The 21,032-nt window shown below is 45.3% G+C and overlaps 1 protein-coding gene across 6 annotated transcripts in view; it reads right to left on the reverse strand.

The window, feature by feature from the left end:
* Positions 1–2,450: 2,450 nt before the first annotated feature.
* TEDC1 (tubulin epsilon and delta complex 1) overlaps positions 2,451–21,032 on the reverse strand; it is a 67,567-nt gene continuing 48,985 nt past the window's right edge. For all 6 annotated transcript variants that reach the window (XM_064427460.1, XM_064427459.1, XM_064427457.1 and 3 more), the window contains one exon: positions 2,451–3,686. In XM_064427460.1, the coding sequence (XP_064283530.1) occupies positions 3,330–3,686 (357 nt within the window). In that variant the 3' untranslated portion in view covers positions 2,451–3,329. The remainder of the gene's footprint in view (positions 3,687–21,032) is intronic.

Consider the following 21,032-nt stretch of genomic DNA (forward strand, 5'->3'; position numbering starts at 1 on the left):
GCTGTGCTGTCAGCTGTCACCAGCTGAACATCTGGGACAGCTCTCCTCTGCCTGATCCTCGCCAGGGGCACCTGATGAGCACACGCAGCATCTCTGCCAGGTGCTGGTTTAAACCTGGTCTCCTGCTTTTCCAGCACAGGCTCCTCTCTTTCCCAGCATCACTTAGCTCCCAACTGGATCCAAACCCAAACTACACCCTTCAGGATTCACCTCCAAGGAGCACTGCTTCAAACAAAGCAGAAAGCAAAGCAAACCCACCCCAAATGTTTGGACAGCATCACCACCAGCTTCCCCCACCACTTGAGTTCAACAACCACCTGCACACAGTGAGACACTCACACAGCTTCCCCAGCCCACACCCACCTACTCTCCTCTGCTCAGCTCCATCAACAATGTCAGGGCAGATTCCTGCTTTCCCAGGAAATGTACAACCAACATGGTGGTATGGCAAAGGGCAAACCTCCTAACAGCTCCTGGCTTTGTTTGCAGCCTGTAGGGGGTTGTTTACAACACTCTACAATTTCTGTGGAGTAATGCTTAACATTTCAGAAGCGTGCAGGAGCCCATGGATGGCATGAACTGCTTGAGTCACCTTTCCCTCCTGTCACAGCACCTGCCACAGACCAGCCAAGCACGTGGGTGCAGGCTGTCGTGCCCTCCCAGGGCAGCCATTGCCCCTGCTGCAGCATCCTCAGCTGCTGACTCGGGGCCAGGCCCCAGTGACTGAAAGGAAAACACCACAAATGCCATGTTACCATGTGTGAGGTGACAAACACCTATTTGCTCCTAGGTTATACCACATTTAGATGTATTTAGTGTAATAACTGTGGTCACTGTTCACTTTCCTGCCCTCACTCAGCTGGTGTTAATCCAGGGGTGTTTTCTTAGGCTTTTAAGTGGTGTTTATCACTCATCAGCTCCCAGCAGTACTGGAGAGACAGCTGATGGCTCACCAAGCTCATGAGGACTGGAGAGCTCTATTCCAGGTGCATTGACATGCCTCAGAAGTTGTGACCGGTGACCAGGGCATGACCAGAGCTCACCCCCTGTGTGTCCAGCTCCTGGGGAGGTGCTGTGATTTTTAAAAGGAAAAATGATCCTCCAAAACTATGTGGGAGAGCACCAAGCCCTTATAGCACCTTGTGCAGTCTGTGCTGAGAAGAGAGGCAGAGGAAAGAGGAGGCTGCAATATTTTATTTGAAACCACTGCCAGCTCAGAAGAGACTGCTGACCTTCAGCAGAGCCTGCAGAGCAGCTGCTCTGGTTTAAGCTAATTGGAACCTGAACCAAGAGGCAGTGCAGAATGGGTGCCAGAAGACCCAAACAGGACCCCCCGGGCTCTCAGCACCAGCCCAGCACAGCACCCAGGTGGAAAGGTGAACCCTTCAGCTGCCTCAGCTGCAGCCCCTCTAGATGGACACTCCAGGACAGGCAGCTCCAGCTCCAGCCCTCCCGACAGCTCCTGTGGCCACTCCAGCTCAGTGGCTTGTGCCATGCAGATTTCTGCCAGTCACTGTGGGCACTTCTGCACGTCACAGGTTGTACAGACACGCTGAGCACTGCCACTCTTGCCCTGAGAAAAAAGCACTTCTTCAGGGTCAAGCAGGGGCAAGGTGCTGCCAGCTGCAGTCTCTGCTGAAGGGGGCCCTTGGCGGGACACTGAGCACAGGACACTCAGTGTGTGTGGTGACAAAGAGCTGATCCCAGGAAACCAGGCATCCCCAAGTGACTCCTGGCATGTTCTGTGCACAGCAGGATAATAAATTCTGGCATCCAGCACTGAGCCAGCCCTGAGAAGCCACAGCAGGCCATGAGCTAGACCTGCACTTGAATCTGAGGGCTCCTGCCATGCTCAGGAATATTTGCCCACTCTTCTCTGCCGAATATCCCAGGAGAAGAAAAGATCTTTTGAGGGCAACATTTTAAACCTAAATGTGATGCAGTATGAAAATTTCCTTGTATAAAAGCTAAAGGAGGATATAAAATACTCAAAGAGAGAGAGACTGGTGCTGCCACTCCTGTTAGTTCTGGGATATACTGCTTCACTCTCATTCATGAATAATTTTCTGTGAAATCTGTCTGAATGAGTCGTCTTGTGCATTAAATGTCAGCAGTCCTGGAGCAAACACCTGCCCAAAGTTGTATCAGCCTGAAACAGGTACCCTGCACCTACAGAGATGGTTTGGTGTGGATTGGCTTTTCAAAGCCATAGAGATTCTTCCAGGAGCAGCAGCCTGGGGCCACCTGCCCCAGACATGGATCTTGCCAGTCCCACAGGGTTTTCTGCTCCAGGACTGTGTGTCACTCCCAGTGCCAGCTGCCAGCAGGAACACTGGTTGTGACTGACAGCCTTGCACAACACACACAAACACCCTGCTCCCAAGGGCTGCTTCCCCAGACAAAAGAAATCCCACTGCTCACAGCAATTCACAAATGAAAAGCAGACAGGCTTCTTTAAATATTATTTATTCCTCAAAGTGTACAACTAGAACATAAAAATATTCCTTGGTAAAAGCAAACCAGAAAAGGGTAGGAAATTAAGGCCAAAGGAAGAGCATTTCACTGTTCCAAAGGAAGAAGCCTTCAGAGACAGAGCTTGGAGACTCCTCAAATTTGGAAGTTAGGGTTGTATTTCTGTATCACAGAAACTTCCTATAGCAGGTCCATAAGCTATCCATCTCACTGACTCATAACCTGATGGAATGGGTTTCTAGTTCTCTTTGAGAACCCAATTACTTCAAGTGCATCACACCAGTAAATGAAATCAGTGCAGTGCTTTATTTATTATTAGGCATTTGTTTTTCTTTATTGTGACTACATTATAGCTGCCACAAATACTCCGAGCAGCTGAATTAAAACAACACACTCTTGAATATTTCCAATCTCTCTAAGCCTTGGTATTTTTCATGTTCTCCAATACGTGGATTTTTCTGACTAATGAACTCTTCCAATTGCTGGAAAATATTGAATGCAATTAGTACTTCAATGCACAGCCTCGATGTACAGCGTGCCTCGCAGCTGAGCACTGTAAAAGAGCCCAGGGCTTGGCAGAAGAACTAGAAATCCAGAAGTTAAAAGGGAGATTTATGCACACTCCCACCAAGACCCAATGCAGAATTTAATTGGCAGGGTTAGCAATAAAGGGGCTGCAGAGAGAGCGGTGAGGTTGTGGCCCCAGTACAACTCTCAAAACAGTAACAAGTTACGATTCTCAGGCTGTAGAATTAGAAACTACATTTGGTTCCTCAGCTCACACTCCCCCATGCCAGGCTGCACAATGTGACCAAGCCACTCTATTCCTTTGCTTCTCCCAGCCCAGGTCTCTCTCTTCAAGGCGAGATACAAATCACTCCCTCCCAGCCTTCTGCAATTCCAGCCAGCCTGTGCCTGCACTGCTGCCGCAGCTGCTGCAGCTCTCTCTGCAGGCTGGCCTCTCTCACCTGCAGCTCTCTGATCACCTCTGCAGCACTGGCAGCTACAACAGCCTCCCTGGACACACGCTGACCACAGCCCGTTGTGCTGGCAGGGTGTTTGCTCCTCAGCACCAGCCTGCACAAACCGTGCATTCTGTTTTTCTGCGGAGCACAGAGGGATGTGAGATCTCGCAGTTTTAGTTCAACGCTTCCCTGTATCTTTCTAGCAGTGGCAGAGAAACTGTCCTTCTGTAGTTCTTCTCTTGTTGCCACCTGTAGAGGGAAGAAAAAGAACAGGAAGGGAAAAGTAGGGTACATTTTTCTGAAAGAAATCCTCCCCCCAGAAACAACACAAAATGTCATGTTTGGGCTAGGACGCAACAAAAAGAGGAGCCAGCTGTGAGTGCAAACCAAAGCATGTGGCAGAGCAAACTGAATCAAGCTAAGGTGTGCTTTCAGCCAGGCAGCAGCCTCAGCACCAGACAGCTGCCTGGAGTCACTTGTTTAGTCACTTGTTTGCAGATTCCCAGTCCAGCAGCCCCTCCAGGGAAGAGTTACATACAAGGTCTCTGCCCTCTCACTGGAGAGTGGGTGGGGTGGTTCAGAGCAAAACACACGCAGCAAAAAGGGAGACCCAGCAGTCACCTGTGTCCCTGCTGTGCTTTGAGCCACCAGGTTGTCATAACAGATTAATTGCCTCGTGAACAACAGCATTATTTCAGTTTGCAAATGTTTCCTGCACTCGGCAATGCTGAAAAGTAGGGGTGACAACTGTAAGCAAGCAATTCCTTAATTCTCAGTTCTCATTATGGGCTAACAATTAGGAAAAGGAGAATAATGGAGCAGAGCCAAAGCAGAGGCCCAGACCAAAATGAGTACCAGGCAGCACACTTTCACTGAAGACAAGCCCCAATAAAATAAAAGCTTTTTTTGTGACAGCATCACAGTCTGGATTATAAAAGCAATTGTATATACTGGGATTTTTCCAAAGCATTTGATTTCATGTTCTCCAACAATTTGATTTGAAGAACTTGCAAGATGGTAATTGCCTTGCCAATTTTCCTCGTGGATTAAATATGAATTCAGTGACTCATCTCAAAATGCACTTGTCAGTGGGGAAACATCTGTAAAGGAGGCACCCTGCTAAGGCCTTCAGGGAAATGGCTCTTGGCCCAATGGGATTTTCTGTTTCTGCTATGGCAAAAAGCTGCCAAATCAACTCAGTCAAAAAGCACCAAGTTTCCCAAAAGCAATGCTGCCTCTGCAAGCTGCACAAATCCCAGAGCTCTCCTGAGACTTTTGCGCAGTTCTGGAGTTTGTGCCTCAAAAAACCACAGGGAAACAGAGAGTAGGAGTCACGGGCAGGGCATCCAGTGACCCACAGCCCAGAAAACAAACCTCAGAATATGAAACTTAGAGAGTTCAAAATATTCCATTCATGGAGACAGACACACAGTTTGTTTTATTTCCTAAAAGGAAGTGGGGAAAAGGTGGTAAAGATCAGACTTTGCTGACAAAGCCATAAGAAGATCAAAATTCGAGTTAAGATATTCAGCTTCAGAGTAAGATACTGTTTCCTACTGTGAGGATAATGAACCATGAAATGCTTCAATGCAGCTCCAGGGATGAATCCTTTGGCCAAAGCTCAGCTCAGGTCAGGCTCAGTGCTAATGATACCCCTTCCAGCCTTGAAACTGCTCTGCAAGCCCCCCCTTCCTGCCCGTGGGTGAAGCTGAACAACTCCTTGGGGTGTTAAATCTGCAGATCTGCATTAAGATATCGGTGCCTCAGACATCACAGCTTTGACAAGTTCCCTGTAAAGTCAGGGATATTTTGGCAGCTCTCTGAAGCACCAGAGATCGGGCAGAGCTCAAAGCAGCCCCAGCTGCAAGGACGAGAGTCCTAAGGTAGTGAAGCACCTGCAGCATTTCCCCCTGTGGAGCTACAGCTGCTCAGGGTCAGAGCAGCTGCCGTCTGTGAGAAGAAAAGGATTTTCATCCCCCAGATCAGGGGGGACGGTTTTATTATTGAAACAAGTTCGGAAGGGTACGGCATGCAGGGGATCAGTCTGCACTCTCTGACAGTGAAGCACTGCAGGTGTCACAGCTGCAGTCACAGCTAAATCCCTCCACTGACACCAACTTCACCAGGGCCTCGCTCACCCATCCCATCTTCCTTCAGAGTATCTTCAGGACTTTTGCAGCCAAGTAATTAATCCTCTCCATAGTCTTCTGATGAGTTATTCTCACCCCTCAGCCTCGGCTTAAAGAAGATTAAGAAAATCAATCAAATCAGAAAAGGAGTAAATTTCTCAGAATTTTTACTAACACATTAAAGGCTTTATCGATGCAGAACCATCTGTTAAAGGAGACCTCTGTTGATTAAGGCATTTGAACAGAGAATTGCAGCTGAGAGAAGTCTATCTTTGTCCTTGTCCAAGAACCAGGGGTACCTCTTTATCTAAATCCCCAAGGAATCCCAGGGACATCTCTTGCTGTTGGCTGTAAGAATAACTGAGGTGCAATCCTCTAAAACCACTTCAGAAGGAATAAAACTGAAAAAATAAATTCAGTGTTATCTGGTCTCCCCACAGCCAATGAATAAATGGAAAATGATGTTTGCACAAAGTGGATTTAACACTGGAATCCAGGATGGGAAAAATTTCCCATCAGTTACAAACAACAACATCACTCAGCAAACAGAGCCCACAAGATGTTATTTATTTTTCACATTAAACTCCAGCAGAAGCACAGTAAGACTGTATAAAAGCATTCTTAATGAAACATAGGTTTTCATACTCTCCACCAGTCAAAACGGGAGAATTTTATTATCCATTAAGCCAGGCACATGATGGAGGAGCAGCATGCTCCTCTCAGCACTGAGTGCATCAAGCGTTGACCCACAGCAACAGCAGGGACAGGAATTACTACAGGGAAGCAGGAGCAGCTGCAAGGACAAGGACAACAGCCCCAGAGCCAGGGAAACAGAAGTGTAACAGAACCTACACCCAAGCATCAGAAGGATGCTGCACATGCTAGCTTCTATAAAGAAGACCAGTGTTTCCTGAGTTAACATTAGATCAACTAAAGAGGGGAAGTTTTTTAAATTATCAATACTAAATAAGATAACAAGTTCAGCAAAGCATTATTTATTTCCTATCAGCACAATCTGGAACTGGAAAGCTAACTCCAGTTCTGTTCTTGGAAGGCTCTGCAAACATATGTATGGCCACAGATACTCTTGTTGCAGTTTATAGATTTTAACTGCTAAAAATCTCCGAGGGTTACCTTCAAGCAATATCCTTCACTCTTCACATCCTGAATGCTTGTGAAAAGACTCAATAATCTCCTCCTCTATGGTTAATTGATGCTCTTTAACAGCTTGCTGTCTCCCATTAGTCAGCACACAATGATTATTCTACTCTGCAAAACAATCTCAATAGACCACTTTGTATTAAACAAACATATTGTAAAAGATTAGGAGCCTCAGCATTTTGTGCCTGCCCGTTTCCATCCCACAGCTCTGCCTTTCAGCCTCAATCTACCAGCTGGAGTTTGAATTCCCAATTAGGTGTGTGGTGCTGTCTGAAAACTGCTGCACATCCTCTCCAAATAAATACAACAACATGATAATCATCTTTTCCACTGGTACAGAACCATCCTTATCCCAAAGGGACCCGGTGCACTTTGAGAAATTCCACTCCAAACACAGAGCTGATGAAGAATCAGCATCTTCAAACTGACACATATCCTGCTCTGCAGTGGGTTGGCTTCTCCCTTCCCAGCTCTTCATTTCAAGGCTGCTCTTTGGGACAGGACAGTGGCCAAACTGCCCTGAGTGTGCCCTGATGTTTTCCTTTAGACACCTCCAGTCTTCAAAAGGCATTAGGAACTAAAAAGCTATCAGGAAAACTGTAATAACTTAGTTATTCTAAGCAGAAGCCAACAAAGCAGTGAAGTTGCAGGGAGCAGTATTGCATCTGGGACCAGACTGAGAAGGGACCAAAGTGGCAGCCAGCCTGGGCTGTCCTCCCCAGAGCTGGCACAGTGCAAAGGGCTGCAGTGTGCACAGGCACAGATCCTGCTGGCATATCCACAAGCAGGAATGTGCACAGGAATAAGCACTGCAATGAAACAGACCTCTTCAACACTGGCTGCAGGGTGGGCAGACAGGGGGTGGCATGGTGGAACCAAGCCAGGCAAGACATCCAGCAGGTATGGAAAGGATTGACCACCTCCCCGAGGACATCACTGGGATGCTGCCTTCACAAACCATTCAGGCTGGCATCTGATTGAGGAAAATGGCCAAGCCAAAGCAGAAAAGGATGAGCCCAGGGCTGGAAAGGGGAGTATCCAAAGGGGAGGCACATCCAAACACCAGGCTGAGCAGGCAGCTTGGTTAATCCACCGTGGTGGATTAACTCTTGCACCAATGCACAGAAGAGGCTTTGAGCCTGCAAGCACCTACACACATTATTAACTCCTCCAGCACCTCCTCAGCACAACCTTCTCTGAAATGTCTCCTACCCAAAGAAAGCTGGCTGAATGAAAAGAACAGCCAGTACTGTCTCACCTATTTTCAGACCTGGGAATCTTCTGGCTTTGAATAAATCTTGTAAAAATTACTTCAGTGGGCAAATCATGGCAAAGGCAACATTGCATATTTTGAGTAAGCTGCCTTCCAGTTTCTCTGCATGTTCCACAGCTTTGAGGCCAGAAGGGAGTTACCCACATTCACCTCCCCTCACCATGTGTCAATCTGCCTTGTGGACAGCCCCAGACTTCCTGCTAGTGAAGCTCTGCTTCCATCACCTGCTTGGATGCCCCACACACTCAGCTCACTGGATCCCTCCTCAAAAGGAGACCTTCCAGCCCTCAGCTCCCTCACACTTGCCTGCACCTTTCTGGGAATGAGCTTCCCAGAGCTCTGGGTTTCATTCCATAGGGTCTGGAATCACGCCAGAGAGGCTGATCTCTCTCCCATTTTTAATAACTCACTAATAAAAAAATGCAATAAAAATTACACACAAATTATTTCATTTTCTGCTGAAAAGCAAGCTGAATGTGAATTTATTCAGAGAGAATGTAACCAACACGCAAGACATCCCAAAGAGATGCTGAGAGATCTAGATAACCACATCATGTTACTGAAATCATTCCCAGTAATGGCCAAGCTGAAGTGACAATCTCCCAAATGCTGGAAGTCAACATTTCAGCTTGTTGAAACTTCACATGGCAACCTGAAAGCCTCGCAGTTGCATCCTTGAAGGAAGGATGAAGGTTTAAAAAGCAGCAGCAAGGAAAGGTCCAAATATCTACTTCCAGGAAGAGGAGGGGGGATCATAGGAGCATTTCCATTTGACGATTGTATTGCAGCTTCAAAGAAGGAATAGCAAATAAATGGCTGGAATTTCTTTTGAAGTGGATGATAAAGACCAGAATCATGTCATTACTTTCAAATCACAATCTCTTCATATTATTCTAGGAGTTTTGCAGAAACAGCTAGAACCATATTGTTCAGAAAAAACACACTGCACAAGCCTAGGAATGGCACATTTTCTGTCTCCAGTCCTATCTGTCCACTCCTCCTCTCATACTTCCCTTATGAAAAGGGAGAAGACCCCATATGCATGGAGGATAAAAGACAAATTAAGCTTGCCAAGCTGTACAGATACTACAAACTGTGATGACTGCCTTTGCCAGAAAACACAATGAGCCTCCTTTGTGCTCCCAGACACAAGGAACAAACAGAAAAATCTCAGATCTTGTCTTTTGGGGTTGGGAAGCGAAAGGAAATTAGGAAATATAAACAGACACAATATCTAAGCCACCAAGCCATGTTCCTTTGCCATCATAATAACCCAACACATTTCATAAACTCTGAAAACACCAAACATCATCTGACTTGCAGAATTCTGCACTCCTAAAGGCTGCTCATTTTCGAGTCTGATTTTAAACCCATCATGCCTAAGAAGGCCCCTGTGCCTGGGAGTTGAAAAAGATGAAGTGAAATCTTACATGCTTGGCAATGTAAGATTAATGAAGGGTCACACTGAAGGAACAGAGGAGTCAGACAGGCCAGCCAAACAGTCTGGCTCCAAACAGCTCCCCAGCACATCACAACATCTCCAGCAATGGGTTCACCAGCCTGGAGGAGCTGCCCAGGGCTCTGAGCCTCTGTGCAAACTCAGCAGACTCTAATCCAAGAGACAAGAATGAATTTTAGATAAAGATCTGTAAGTGAGGAATGAAAGCAGGATAAGCTCAGAGATATTGCTGGGATGGAGCAGAAATCCTGACAGCTGGCCACTGGAAACCAGGAATGGCAAATTAACACTGCTTTAGGAACTCTCCCTTTCCGGAGTGGAGTCCAAATCAGTCCAGGGGCTGAACCTTACAAGCACTTGTCTTTAATAGATACAAGCACTTTATAAAGGGTCATTATTTATACCTTGTGCTGCCTTACAGTTTAGTGATTTTTTTCACTACCACCCCCCAAGAAATGTCTTGCAGAGCTGCAATCCCAGCTGACAGTCTATCTGGGATACAGAAAAAGGGATAAACGAGGATTTGCAGACTACTTTTAAGAAAGTCTTCCTTGTAAGCACCTAAAAAACAGCACCAAGTACAAAAGAAATGAGCAAAAGGAAATAATAAGCAGAAGTACCAATAATATAGTAGGGGGAAGAGCAGAGTCCCCTCTAAGTACAGGAGAAATACTGTAAATATGAAAAGAAAGTAGAATATAGCCAAAACAGCCAGAGGGATCCCACAATTCCCATCCACAAGCCCTTTGTGTTCCTGTACAAGGATTTCCTCACTGTTCAACATGCATTCTGTACCTTGCTGCACACAGAGCAGCCATGAAAAGCAGAACCCAAAGAGGATGCCCAATAGAGTTTGTCTCAAATATCATCAGAGATAGCAGGAACTGAACATGCCAGCACTGCTTCTCTATGTGCAGAACAAAAATCAATAACCCAAGAGGCCTGTGTGACCCCAACAAAGCTTTTTTCACACATAAATAGGGTGAGGGCTTTAGCCTTCTTTAACAATAAACAATAATTTGGCTGGGGCACCACTTTCTTTTAACAAAAATGTTTGCTTTCTTTTTTTTTTTTTTAAACAATGATGGCTGAGGGTATGACAAATGCTTTCCTTCCTTAGCTGTAGACAGTGACCCATTCAGGCTCAGAGGAGCAGAGAAAGGCACTATTTCAAGGGGTGCTGTGAATGTATAATTGATGGAAAATCAAATCCTGCAGCTCCTACTGCTGGAAAAAATAATAGAGCAGGGGGGACAGGACCCTGCAGAGCCCATGAAGTTCAGACATTTGCTGAGAAGGAAAATCAGGCCCCCAACCTTCAGAAAATAATCTAAAGGCATTTGCTGCTTATATACAAAAGCCCACAAGTTAAAGCAAAAGCAATATCTGAAATCAGCTGTTCTGGAAACACTACAACACTGAGTAAGCAGGTGTTCTACAATAAAAATCACCTTACCCTAATTTCAAATTCATGTCTTATAGTAACTTGCCCAAATGTAATTTCAAGCCTGTAAGGAAGTTACAGAGTTAGTACTGCAGCTCTATAAACCTTGTCTCGTTGAATCAAGCTTCTCTGCTGTCAGCTTTCAAGGGTTTTAATTTTCTGTTGCAATTTCTACACACTCAAGACTAACCAGTTTAAAAAGCTAGAAACCATCACTTTCTATTTTAATAGCTGAAGACTTCCCACACTGTCCTAAATGAGGCTTCTTTCTTCTCGTGAGAGCATTGATTGTACACAAAGAGACTTGAAATAGCCCATTTAATGCCAGTTTTCATGCATTGGAGGATTAAAGTCATAATAAACTGTTTGAATAGTCTAATCCATCACAAAGCACAGGCTACAGTCTCTCACCTGGTAATTTCTGCATAGTTCTGCTACATTTTGGTAAACTAGAACATACAGTTTTGGGTTTCTAAACACAGCCTCCAGCAGATTAAAATACTACCCTATCACTGCATTAGCCCAGCAGTGAAATGCAGCTATGGTTCAAAACACACCCCTTTCCAGCCAGCTCCACCTCAGCCACTGGGCCTGCTCATACCATCTTTCACCCAAAGTGTAACGCCCTTAGAATTCCACTCCTGCCTAGCAATTTGCAGAACATGGTCCAGCTAAGAACTTTGCCTTGGTTAAATTACACTTTCCTCACTTCTCAAAAAGCCAGGCCAAATTAATCCCTTTATTGCCCTTCTGTTAATCCTTTCCAACCTTTCAACCATCTCCCACCTGTGATGGTGGTGTAAGTGGTGCCAACACATTTCATTAAACTCTGAATTGTGATCTATAACTTATCTGTCCTTCAATGACCAGTGGCAGATAGCAACTCTTAGTTGCCAATAACCTAACAACTTTTCCATGACCCATTACCCTCTATTTCCAAAGGCCATAAAATGGAAAGGTTTGCATGTAACCAAAATCAAATTGACCTGAGGTACAGGAATTGGTACTTCTTACTAAACCTAACCCCAGCAACAGCAAGAAACTGAAATTATGTCTTTTGGCTTAACAATAATTACAGCAGCTAAAGCAAAATGTCACCTTAATATAATCACTGATTTTAACACTTGTTATTAGTTCAGCATGAGGAAAAATCTCAGTCCTTTGGAACTGGTGGTGAATAAATGAAAGGGGTGATCCCAAAGTAACATTAACAGGGGTATTATTTGTCCCATAAACTATGAAGATATCTTAGAAGGGCTGTAAAGCTGAGCTATAGCAACTGACAGAAGATGTAATTATATAAGCAGCTGCATTCCAAATTTTGCTGGGATCTGCAATTTCCTGCAATTAGGGAGGAATGTGGAATCTATGCATCTCCAATCTTATGCATTTTGAAGCAAGACAGTCACCATCAGAATGCTGGCTCTTGGTGCACCTATTGTCATTCCAAAACATACTGACAGGGAAGCCAGGGAGAAGCTGGTTACCTATCTCACCTAGGAACAGACCTGATAACTAAAAATACAGTTTTAATACCCAGAACACCCTTAGCTGCATCTGAGGAGAAGAGCTGGCACTGCTGCTCCCTGCTTCAATTAAACATCAGATACTGCAGAGCACTTCCTAAGCCTTCAGATCAGCACCCACAGTCCTCTCCAAAGGAAAGATGGTGAGGAAGCACAGTAATGGGAAGCTAGATGCTAATTAAACCATTTGACTCAGATAATTTCATAACAAGGAGTGACCTGATCTTGTCAGAATGGATAACATATTTTCTTGGCTTGTTTTGGGAGCTTTTCACTTTGGTTTTTCTTTAAGATAATCCAATGGCTCTGTACTTAAGACTCATGTCTCTAAATTGGAGTCAGAAAAGTCAATTTAGCTTAAGGTAAAGGAAAAGGATACAGGATTAAGAAAAGAGAACAACATGAATATTTTTCAGGGTCTTTACCAGAAGATTACAAATACCCCCCTGAATATCAATACACAGGCACAGAACTGCTCAAAGCACTGCCTGTGGGCTGAGCCTACAAAGAACTACAGCCCAGGGGAGGTGAATACTCTGGGGCCTGAGAGCAGCTGAGCTCTGTGAGAGCTGCAGTGAGCCCTTGTGGCAGGGCTGCTCGGAGTCAGGGCTGCCCCAGCTCTCCCCTGCCCTGGAGCTGCAGAGGCAGCTCCTCCAGAGAGCCCTGGGAGGGATCCCGAAGGGCCAGAGCTGAGGCACACAGCCCAGCCTCAGCTGAGAGCCTCATCACACCCATCCCTCCTCCACAGAGCTAGAAAAGGTATCCTGGCTCAGGGGAGACCTTCTCACTCTCTAAAGCTCCCCAAAAGGAGGTGGTAGCAGGTGGGGATCAGCCTCTTCTCCCAGGGAAGAAGCAATAGGACAAGAGAAAATGGCCTCAAGCTGTGCCAGTGGAGGACTAGGTTGGATATCAGGAAAAATTTCTTCACTAAAAAGGTTGACAAATGCTGGAACAGGCTGCCCAGGGAAATGGCTGAGTCACCATCCCCAAGGAATTTAAACAGACATGTAGATGTGGCAGTAAGTGACATAGTTTAGTGTTAGATTTGTCAGTGCTGGCTTTGACTCCATGATCTTGGCAGATTTTTTCCAATCTAAATAATTCTATGATTCCATGATTCTGTTCCATAATATATTCTGTACTCTAGTTTCTGATTTTTTGGCATATGTACTTTACTTCTGAGTGGTTAACTTTTGAGGAGAACAACTGAAATCAAAGGGGAAAAAAACCCAGGAGTCAAAACTGTAATTATACTACTTCAGCAACTCTGCAGATCCAGACAAGGACAGGCCTTAAAATAATAAATGGTCTTCAAAGAAATTTCTGCACCACCTCTGCTCACCTGAAGAGGATGACAGCACGAAGAGAGCAGACACAAAACTTCAGCAAGAGCATCCAAACTGACCAGAATCCCTGTGCTCTGGAGGCAGGAGCTCACCTAAACCTCCTCAGCTCCTTGCCAAGATGTGCACGCCTGCCACTCAGGACAGACCCTGCCCTGAGAAGAGGGACAGCTCCAACCAGCATCAGCAAACTTGCAGACTCTTTACCAGCAACTGCAAGGGGACACAGTCCAGACTTGTGAGAGGCCCATGTGCCACACAATTCTGAATGCACACCACAGGAAATAAGAAAAAAAAACCCTATTTTCTTCTTCAAATTAGAAATCTTGAGCATTTTACAGTAATTAAAAAAATTCCATTCTACCATTCCAGCCTTTTAAAATGTGTTTCTTTTTAACTATAGTTTTATCTCTAGCCCTTCCCAAACTTTTGAATTCCATTAGAAGATCACAGACATTAAAGTAGGAATAGGCACAAACTGAACATATATGATATGAAAATCAGAATACGTCAGTGTAAGTAATTTAGACACTTGCAAAAAGGCTGCAGTGATACTCTGAAAAAGACCCTGACAACTACAAATTACAAAGGAAGGCAACAGACAAGTATTGCTTTGGATAATAAATTGCTCACTTACTTTTCAATTTGTTCTACCAAACTTTTATCTTGGGCAGCAGAGACAAACACTGATGATAGATCATCTCAGATTCAAGTGGCCTGCAGAGGCTTGGAGGGTCCCACTTTGCTTTTAGGATATTTTAATCACTGCACAACATGAAAGTAGCCACTTCAGAAAGAGTGCTGCTTGTGCCCTGAACTTGTCTGTATTATCCTGCTTCCAGAAAACAGGATGTGAAACTTGAAATTCAAGCAATGAGGTCCTTGTATGGACAGTCAACAAAAGCAATGCTCATACAAACCACTCCTAAAATACAGACATGAGAAGAAGGTATTACCACCTAGGCATACAAATTTTCAGAAAAGGGTTTTTCTTACCCAAGAATTACAGAAAAAAGGAAAGCCCCCCAAACCCCCATGACTTTTAGGGAATTTTTTCACCCCCAAACTGGTTTTGTTCCCAGGGGCTTTGCATGACCACTGCAGAACCTCCCCCAGCAGCCAGCCCTGCAGCTCCTGTCCCAGCTTTTGGGATCCAGAGCAGTAAAGGTCATTCCAGCCACACAGCCTACCCACAGCTACAGCAGGAGGAAAAGGAACTGTAGCTCCCAGATGGAGATTTGCTACAGAAAACACTTCCAGAGGTTCAGGGCAGTCATTTTCTAAAGCAGTGCTCTTACAATGCATTCAGCAGGGTCTATTATCTCCCAGGCTGAGGGAGAGGAGCAGCTGTAGGTGGATGTGAGGCTGCCTGGATGGCCCCTGTGACTCCTACAGCAGCTAAAGGCCAGGCCCTGCAGCCAGCCAGCAAAGGGAGACAATCAAACAGCTCTCAGGGCTTAGAGAGAGCCAGTACAATCAAGAAAAATGGTGAGTTTGGAGCTCAGAAGAGTACTAAGGCTTTATTTAGATGCATTTCTGGCTGGAGAGAAGCTATGTGACAACACTAAATTACAGATGTACTTTTATGTCAGCTCTTCCACAAGCACAAGGGACAAAGACAGAAACAAGGTGGATACTTTCTTCTCTTATGATCAAGTACCCTTGATTTCAGGCAGGCAACTGAGAGAACAAGGCCAAGGTTTCAAGAACAAAGGAAACAAAGTTAAGCTTTGAACGCCTGGATGCAAAGAATGCTTCTAAAAGCACCTCTGTCAACTCACCAAAAACAAAAACCCAAAAACAACCCAAGCAGTGCTGCAAAGCACTCAGTGACCCCAGCTCCTGCTGGCAGAGGGGAACCCGTCCCCACAGTGTGCCTGGAGCTGCAAAGCCAGCCAGGTACCCCCTGGAAGTTCCTGTCCCCAGAACCCACCCTGAAAGGTGCAATAAAACACACTAATAGTGGAGCTGTCTAAAATGAGCCTCTGGCTGGGGGTTTAACACAGCCTCTGCCAGCCAGGATTAGCTGTGACCCCAAGGTGCTGCCCTTGTGGAGGATGCTGTGGCTTGTGTGTGTGCTGCTGTGGCTCACCACTTGCAAGACAAAATCCAGCAACTCTGTCGTTTCTGGGGCCTCAAATCCCACCCATCAGCCTTGAAGCTTTTCAAAAAATAGCAGTGCTGGGACCTGTGCTTCCATATCTTGTGCATCTGAGCCCTGCAGACATTCCTAGTACTCATCCTTGTTTTATTGTGTGCTTTAACTGTGAGAGCCTAAGTGCTATACTTATTTCTTAAAAATGCACTAAAACATTTACAGTGGCTACAAAACAGTGGCTTCTCTCATTGCAATGGGGTTTTTTATATTGTATCATTAAATAAAGCTGATCTGAAATTTACTGGAGTATAATTCTCCAGCTGTATTTATTACATGTTTCATTGCCTTGGTCAGTATCCAACATCTTCGTAAATAATGCAAGTAAAATATTAACTCTGGTTATTTATTATACTTTAACTGATCCCTGTCACCTGAGCAAACATTCTGCATTTTGGCAAGGAAGGGAAAGCAGCATCTTCTGGGAAGCAAGAAAAACTTTCACCTACGCTTCCTTCAAACCCTAGAGTTCTGCACAGAGAACAGGAGACAGCACTTGAGTTTTTCATGTTCCCCTCCTCCCTAAGGAGCTGCAGTCTTTTAGCCTACATAAGCCCCATGAAAAATGTCAGGCTAGGTAATTTATTTCCAGTTACAGTTTTTTTGTGTGTTTGAAATCAGTTTGCTGATTTAGCCACTGGTACACAGAGTGCCTCTGTGTCTCACACAGCTCGTCACTCTTTCAGCAATCTGCACAAAAAGTTCCATCTGCAAACGAAGAATAAACACTTATCTTTCCAACCCTTTGTATGCTGCAAGCTCAACATTGACTATTCAAGCCTGGCCAGCCTACACAGAGTTCTCAGAAGCGAGCAAGAGTCTTTCAATCTTCCAGCTCTGCTTGTGTACAGTAACTTTTCACATGCACTCCAGCCCTAAACCAGGCCAACTGGACAAGCCTCGGCTCTTCCGCTAGGAATATTGATGAGTGAGGAACAAACCAATGCAAGGAAAGCCAAGAGCAAAGAGCAAATGTAAAGATCAGTGTTTAGCTCCTTCTGTTTACAGCAGCTTCATGTTTTCTAATGGCCTAAATCTGCTAGAGCCGCAGGAATTCCACCAGCAGCAAATTTAATCCTACATTTAACTAAGAGCCGCACATGAGAGCCAGCAGACTTGTCCCTCCCTGCCCTCCTCCTGTCTGTGTCCCCCGCTGCTGCCTTTGATGGATGTTTTGGTGGATCTCTGTGGCTTCCCCCCCTAGCCAGGCATCTGGGCCCAGCCAACCATGCACTTCCAAAAGCTGCTCTTGTGGTCTTGCTAGTTCTTCAATTCCTTTTCGCATGAGGAGCTCCACTGACAGCTGCTCAGTGCTCCAGATGGAGGTTTGCAAATACAAAGTGGAGCACAGAAGCGTTCTGGGACCAGGAAAGGGAATTGCTGACTGAGGAAATACACCAGCACTGAACCATTCCCCACCACTCCTCCACTTCCTCCACCCCAGACAGCAGGGATAATTAACTGCTCACTACACTAACATCTTCATATTAGCAAAAAGCCCAGGGAACTAGAATGAACAGCAGCAACAGCAAAGATGAAATGGGAACAGTGTGCTCACAAAAAAGAAAAAAAAAAGAAAAAGAAAACAACCACAAAAAAAGAAGAAAACCACATCAAAAAAAGGTATTTTTGACAAGCCTCAGAGAGCTCTTCAGTGAGAGCTCAGCTGTAGCTTTGCCACAAATCCCTGGTTTAAGGCAGGGAAAACACAACCCAGCCCTGCACCAGTGCAGGAAGGAACTCAGCCCACCAGGAGCCAGCCTGTGCCCCTCACCATTTCCATGCTGCAGAAGGCAACAAGACTTATCTTTTCCTAGCAGTGACTACTAGGGACCCATAGCTCCTCACCCCCTCTCCAATCATTGTGAGGCATAAAGAAAAGCTTTGGAAGTACATTTTTCTGAGTTGATAAAATTCAACTCAATCTTGATAAGAGAAATAAAAAAAAACCAACCACAAACAGAAGTAGGACTATGTTCCAGCATCAGCTTCTGGAGCTGCTGCCCTTCTCCAAATATTGGAGCCTTAAATCAAAATGAATCAAAAACCATTTAGTCTTTTATAAATGTAAGAACCTTAGAAGAAAGATCTCTTTGTAGACTCTACGAGGTCTCTGGCAGTGAGGTGTGATGAGCTGGCAATGGCAAAATGTTTAGGTGAACCACAGAACTCTTGGGATGGAGTGAAAGTGCCTCTGTGTTTCAGTCCCCACCACCTTCACCTGACTGGGTGCCCCAGGCCATTCCTGCCACCCCTGCATCCCACCCTGTCCCCAGGAAGAGAAAACAAAACATCCCTGCCCTGCCCAGCCCCTCCCCAACCCAGTGTGAATCCAAAGGGCATCTCTTCCAACATGGGGCAGCCCTGCATCCTCCCATCCCTATCCAGGAGACAGCTGCAAGGGTTTGGGAAGGCTGGAGATTACTGAATGGAGGGGAGGAGATGGATCAGGAGAAAAATACAGAAACAAAGAGAAAATGCACATAATCCAGTGCCCTCCCAGTGTGATTATGGAGGTCTGGTCCAGGTCAGGGACTGCAGTCTCACTCATCTGGGCACTCAGACATACCACCAGCCAAGCAAGCACAGCCACTGGAATTTCGGGGTGGAATTCTGGTGTGGAAAGAGCCTGTTCTAGCTCACATTAACGGCTCCCAGCCCTCCTGGTCTGTGCCTCAGAGGTGTATGCATGAGCAAGCTCCATCCCAGTCATACCACCATCTCAAAGGAGTTTGCCTTGCTTTGAAATGCAAGAGAACACAGAGGGTCCCAGGATACAATATCCCAAGTTTCAGCAAAAGCTGGGAATGGTACAAGCATGATGAAACTGAACCAATTACCATTTGGAGTCAAACACTCTGCATTCCAGCTTGCGGATGCCAAATGTTTTAACACAGACTGAAATCAAATCCTCCCCTCTAATAGAGGAGCAGGTAACAGAATATTCAGAAAGAAAAAAGCAAACAAACAAGTTCTCTTCTGAGATTAGGAGGTTTCATCTTTTACAGTTCAGTGTGTTTCTTTCTTTCTTCCTCATTTAAGAGGAGAAATGTTCTTAAAGCTTAACCATTTCCCTCCCCTTTTTGATCATTTCCAGATCCCCAAAATGTCACCAAAGAAATGATTATTTGCCCAGTACCGCACAGAAAAGAGCAAAGCTAACAGAAAGAAAGCCCCATATTCAGATCACACCTCTGTCATGTGCCTTTACTCCTCCAAGGTGCTGAACACACTTCTGCCTAGAGATGGGTATCAGTTAAAATGTCCTATTCATCAGGGTTTCACAAATCACCCAAATCCCATGGCAGCATTCAAATGTCTTCTAGTGAATGTCCCTGAAAGGTTAAATCATTTCAGGGTCATTCCAAGCACATAACCAAAGAAACAGCTGCGGGTAGGCAGAAACAAACAAAAGAAAACACGGAAATAAAAAATGAAACAAAAGAAAAGCAGCAAAATATATTGTTTAATTTTAAGAGACCTAAGATTGATTGTTTTAACTACCAGAATTATGGTGTGCAAATGACCAAACTTGCAACAAATAGATTCATTCCCCCGGAAACCACATCCTGAATCATGAGAAATTACATTCAGTGGTGCAAACCAGGCATTGTGGCATAGCAATGACTTTAACCCACCTGAAATACCTCTGCACAGTCCAACTGAATCAGCTGCAGGCTTTCCTAAATGAAAGACACTTCAACAGGTTTACAAGCCAAATCCACAGTCTTAGAGCAGGATGAGTAATTTCCTCTAGGTTCACCCATCATGGAAACCAAGGAGCACCAGAACAACATAAAAAGGGCTTTCTCCTGCTTCATTGTGACACCCCTCTCCATTCTCTCCTATTCTTATGCAAGGAGCCCAGCAAGTTTCCTCAGAGAAACCCTTTCACAACTTGGGTCATCACTGCACCCCCTCACTCTTCCTTTCCAGCTCAAACACTTTTTATTTTAATTTATGAATGGGACTAGCACCACACATCACATTCCAGAAACAGGTGGGAATGATTTAAGTTTTACTTTGTTTCTGCTTCCCTACCAGTTTTAGGATCCAGTTTACTGTTTCTGACCACTGACCTTTCCACAGAGCTCACTCACGTGCCGTGACAATCCAAAGAAACACGTGTAAAATTATGATGCTCCTTCAGATGTGTTACCCTGGATTTATCTCCATGCAGTTTTTTTGATGTTTTACCACTTCACTGCTCGGCACAAGGACCCTCAATAATCCTTTGCTGCTGCTTCTAGGGGTTCAGTCTCCTCTCTCCTCCTCGCCATGCTGCCCTGTATTGGTTTTGCCTGGCCTGGTTTTTGGCTCCACCAGTGACCACCTCCACCAACCCATCCCAGCCACCTCCTCCCAGCTTCCTGCTGCTGTTTGCTCAAGGGGGAGAGGAAAAGAGCCATGTAGGTGGTTTATTTTTGCTGAACACCTTTGCAGGGCCCTCATCAAATGCCATTTGCAATGTGATTAGCAGCACCAGTGCAGCCACCCCTGCCCACACGCTCACCGGCCCCTGCAGAGAGCTCCAGCAGATTCCAGTCCTCATTCCTCCCTGCAGGAACTGGGCTGTCTCTCCCCCTCTGCATCACATTTCAGCACTCAATTCTGCTGCTCAGAACAGTTCCTACCCCGTTGCCTGGCACAGACATCAGGCCTACTGGCAACAAGAGACACAAACACTCTGCAGATTATCAGGTTCTTTGTCAAGTACAAGGTAGTGGACATAAGAGCTGTAATAAACTGTGCTGGCCCTCAGCTGGGCATGCCTGTAGGAGCCAAGATAATTTCCAGATGTCTCAGTACTGCAAGATACAAAGTTAGTGATAATGGCTTCAGCTACTGCTGTGCCTTCTCTTTGTTTGATTAAAAAATAATATAGAAGGAAAGATTTGATAACCTTATTTCTCCAGGGAAAAGAAGGGGTCAGAAATAAACACATGATGGAGGAGTCTGCTCTCAGAAAGCATCCTGGCTGTGGGGAAAAAAGGACAGACCACAGGAAGAAAGCATCACACAAGCAGCAGCACTATGCAAAGCAAGGCTTGATATAAAGAGGATTGATGGAGAGTCATCTGACCCCAACCATTCCAAAAAATGCT

The sequence above is a fragment of the Passer domesticus genome, chromosome 7 (genome assembly GCF_036417665.1).
Source record: "Passer domesticus isolate bPasDom1 chromosome 7, bPasDom1.hap1, whole genome shotgun sequence".
NCBI classification, from domain to species: domain Eukaryota; kingdom Metazoa; phylum Chordata; class Aves; order Passeriformes; family Passeridae; genus Passer; species Passer domesticus.